At 42.2% G+C, this 3,716-nt stretch overlaps 1 protein-coding gene across 3 annotated transcripts in view; it reads right to left on the bottom strand.

Moving 5' to 3' along the window:
- FLNB (filamin B) overlaps window positions 1-3,243 on the bottom strand; it is a 157,174-nt gene extending 153,931 nt beyond the window's left edge. For 2 of the 3 annotated variants that reach the window (XM_075183276.1, XM_075183277.1), the window contains exon 1: window positions 2,853-3,242. In XM_075183276.1, coding sequence (XP_075039377.1) covers window positions 2,853-3,144 — 292 coding nt within the window. In that variant the 5' untranslated portion in view covers window positions 3,145-3,242. Of the gene's footprint in view, window positions 1-2,852 lie in introns of all 3 variants that reach the window. The other variant, XM_075183278.1, reaches the window with a different exon arrangement.
- Window positions 3,244-3,716: the final 473 nt, after the last annotated feature.

Raw genomic sequence — 3,716 nt, 5'->3', positions numbered from 1 at the left:
TAGAATTCCCATCATGACAGGTTTATACTACTTTATTATGTACTCTTGAGTTTTAAGGTAGTCCTTTATAATAAAATATTGGAAGAGAATAGTAACAGAAGGTCATAGGGTGGTGTCTAACAGGCAGAAGATGATTGTAGTAGATTGAAGTGTATTGTGCAGTTTGTCAATACTGAATATTAGGACTTTTTCAGATAGACAAAAAAAAAAAAATCTTGAAAACTTCAGCGTTTCCGGTAATCAGGGACATCGGTAGCAACGGCATTAGTGACACAATAGTTGTACTTATCTGTGCACTGTCACCACCTTGTACACAGGTAAAGTTCAGTCTGAAGTTTTATGATAAACATAGGATAATGATTTTACTATCAGAGTCTCCGGTGTCAGAATAGGACTGTACATGCTCACAGACATGTAATGAAAGTGCTGAAGGATTGATCCAAATCTGCCTATTCTGTAAAACAAGAAATTTAGTGTGCAAACACAAGCACATGTCGAACTTTTCTGAGCTGTGACCCCACATATCTCCAGACATAAAACTATAGTCAACTTGCTACAATCCCACCCACCCACCCACGAAACCACAAAACATTCTGCACAAGGCTCTCAGAGAGGTTACCCAGCTCAGACCCTTCTAGTGTTATAACAATACTTCTACTGGCATAAAACCAAGTACAAAGGCAAACATAGGAGATCCACAATTGTCTACCTGACTACTAGGAGATGAAAAGTGGAAAGCGCCTACAATGGGCACATGAGCATTAGACCATGGAGCAATGGGTGGCCTGGTATGATGAATCATGTTTTGTTTTACATCATGAGGACTGACGGGTGGGTGGGTGTCGTTTACCTGGGGAAGAGATGACACCAGGATGCACTATGGGAAGAAGACAAGCCAGCGGAGGCAGCGTGATGCTCTGGGCAATGTTCTGCTGAGAAACCTTGGGTCCTGCTATGCATGTTACTTTGACACGTACCACCTACCTAAACATTGTTGCAGACCAAGTACACCCCTTCATAGCACCGGTATTCCCCAAGGGCAGGGGCCTCTTTCAGCAGTATAATGCACCCTGCCACACTGCAAAAATTGTCCAGGAATGGTTTGCAGAACATGACAAAGAGTTCAATGTTCATGACCGCCAAATTCCCCAGATATCAATCCAATCAAGCATTTGTGGGATGTGCTGGTAAAACAAGTCCGAGCCGTGGAGGCTTCAACTTGCAACTTACAGGACTTAAAATATCTGCTGCTAACGTCTTAGGGTCAGATACCACAGGGCACCTTCAGAGGTCTTGTGGGGTCCATGCCTCTATGGGTCAACAGCTGTGTTGGCGGCACTAGGGAGACCTACACAATATCAAGCAGGTGGCTGGTCGGTGTATATACTACTGCATAGTGCCTCAGTATTTGTATACATTTTATTGTACCACAGCTTTTAAAGCCTTTTCAGACAGAACATTGTGAAAAGGGATGTGTGGCCTAAAATGTAGCAATGGAGGTGTCATTACAAAACTCTAGGCCTAGGGTGCAAAAATTCTTAGTTAGTGACTTGGGAAATAAATTTATAGCAATGTGGTAGCATGCAGAGAGCAACTTGTGAATGATTTTCATAGTAGCCAAGGAAAAAAAAAAAGTATTCTAATTCCAAAGAGCAGTCAGGCATTCACATTCCTATACAAAATATTAATTTTGTAATGTTTAACTCTGTTTTAATAGATTGATCTAAAACTCAGAAAATCATTTTTAATGTGTGTCATTGGATCTCACCTACCCGATTGTCCTGCAACCACTCAAACCCATATCTTACAAATCTAACCTTCCAGACTAAAAATGCAAACAATCTAGAAACATTTATATTACAGTATTTACGTCAAAGGGCTCAGACCAATAAAATTATCTTGTCTCCTGAACTAATATTACTAAAGTCCATGAGAATTAAACGTTAACCTTTCTGGCATTTCAATAATACAGCATGAATGTAAATGACTCCGCCTGCATATTGTGCAGCCTCACCTGCACCATTTATTACCCTGTGTACCTAGCACAGGCCCCACCCTGCCTCACCTGCAGCCAGCACCAGAGTGGGTGCAAACGCTCAACATACACAACACAATAAGATCCAGACAAAGGGCTTGTAATCGTTCTACACATTCTATCACAACAGACACGGCCGAGTGTGAGACAAACGTCGGTCACGGTGTAACATGAAGAAAAACAGCAGGTGTGCTTAGGGCCAACCTACTCCGCATGTTCCAGTCCATGTAATTAAATTACCTAAGAGCTACCTGTAAGTAAAATCAATATAAAATATGTGGAGACTCACAATTAACAAATATTATTAATAACAACAACAAAATATAAAACAAGATAAATTTAAAAAATATATAAAGAACCTTAAATCATTTATAAAAAACAAAAACAAAAAACCCCCAAAAAAAAAACAGGTGATCAAGATCAGCCCTGTGATACTGACAGCAGATATATACAATTAAAAAACAAACTTGTACACACTGCAGGGGTTACGTTACCCTTTCTCTAATTACATCAAAGACTGAAAAGTGAAGGTATCTCCCATTACCTGGTGACTTCACCTTCTGAGAACATAATTAACCCTTTAGTAAGAGTCTCTCTGCCCAGATTACAGGCAGTGCAGAAATGAATGAACTCTTGCCCAGTCTTTCATGTTAGTTCAACATAGAGCAAAGTTCCTGGCATGTAAGAGGTGACAAAAGGTAATACCCACTATATTACCATGAAGAATGCTTCATGAATAGAGGTCAGAGCACTAGAGCCCATTAATAAGGTTTCCTCCAGCTGGGTGACAGACAATGGAGCTGAAGCTCACACTCACCTATGGACACCAGTTTGATGTTCTCCTTCTCCAGGAACTCCAGGGCCACAGACACGTTCTCCAGCTGCATCTGGCTGAAGGTGGGTCTCTGGTGGTACTTTCTGTACATCCTCTTCTGGCTCAGCACCTCCAGCAGGGCTATCAGCCGCAGCCCATCGCTCAGGTCGGTCTGCAGGTTGCCTATCCTCTTGTTCACACACTTCAGGTGCTCATTGCACCAGCGGGTGAAGGTGTTCTGCTGGATCTTCTTCCACGGGGCGTCCTGAGCCAAGTCCTTCTCAGTCACCGGCATTGTGCACGTTCCTCTGGGCAGGAGATGGTCGGGGGGAGCTGCTGTGCGTTTGCTGGATCTATCACTGAATGCTGCTGTCTCCTGGCTCAGCTACTTCTGCACATGTGCAAAGCAACTCCTCCTCCTCCCCAGGTTCTCCCACCTCTGCTGCTCATTGCTGGGTCATCGGTGCCATCTGCTGGGAGCTCAGGAATTGGTCTTCCCAGCATCCCATGTGGTTGCAATGCCACAGCCATCAGTAAATATGACAGTAGAGATCACTGAACATATGGCACGACACTAAATTACCCAAAGCTGCCCCCACATCATTGTTCTTTAATGTGACAGTGTTATAAACTCCTTAAATAGATGCCCAATCTCCCATTATTTTCAGGTATTGTCCCAGATTTAAAAAACCTGTCCCTATATATACATTCTGATCAACTGGCCAGTATAACTTTTCTTATTCTCTTTGTTTTAGTGCTGATTATGTGTTCTTCTTATTCACTTAATATTTATTAAAGATGCAAATTTAAATTAAAAATAAGTTACTGGCTCTCTCCCCTAGTTAGTACCCCCCTTTATGTGTCTCC

This window comes from Mixophyes fleayi, chromosome 8 (genome assembly GCF_038048845.1).
Source record: "Mixophyes fleayi isolate aMixFle1 chromosome 8, aMixFle1.hap1, whole genome shotgun sequence".
In the NCBI taxonomy this organism is placed as follows: domain Eukaryota; kingdom Metazoa; phylum Chordata; class Amphibia; order Anura; family Limnodynastidae; genus Mixophyes; species Mixophyes fleayi.
Note: the sequence above shows the minus strand (reverse complement) of the source record. Positions and strands in the feature narration are given on the sequence as shown.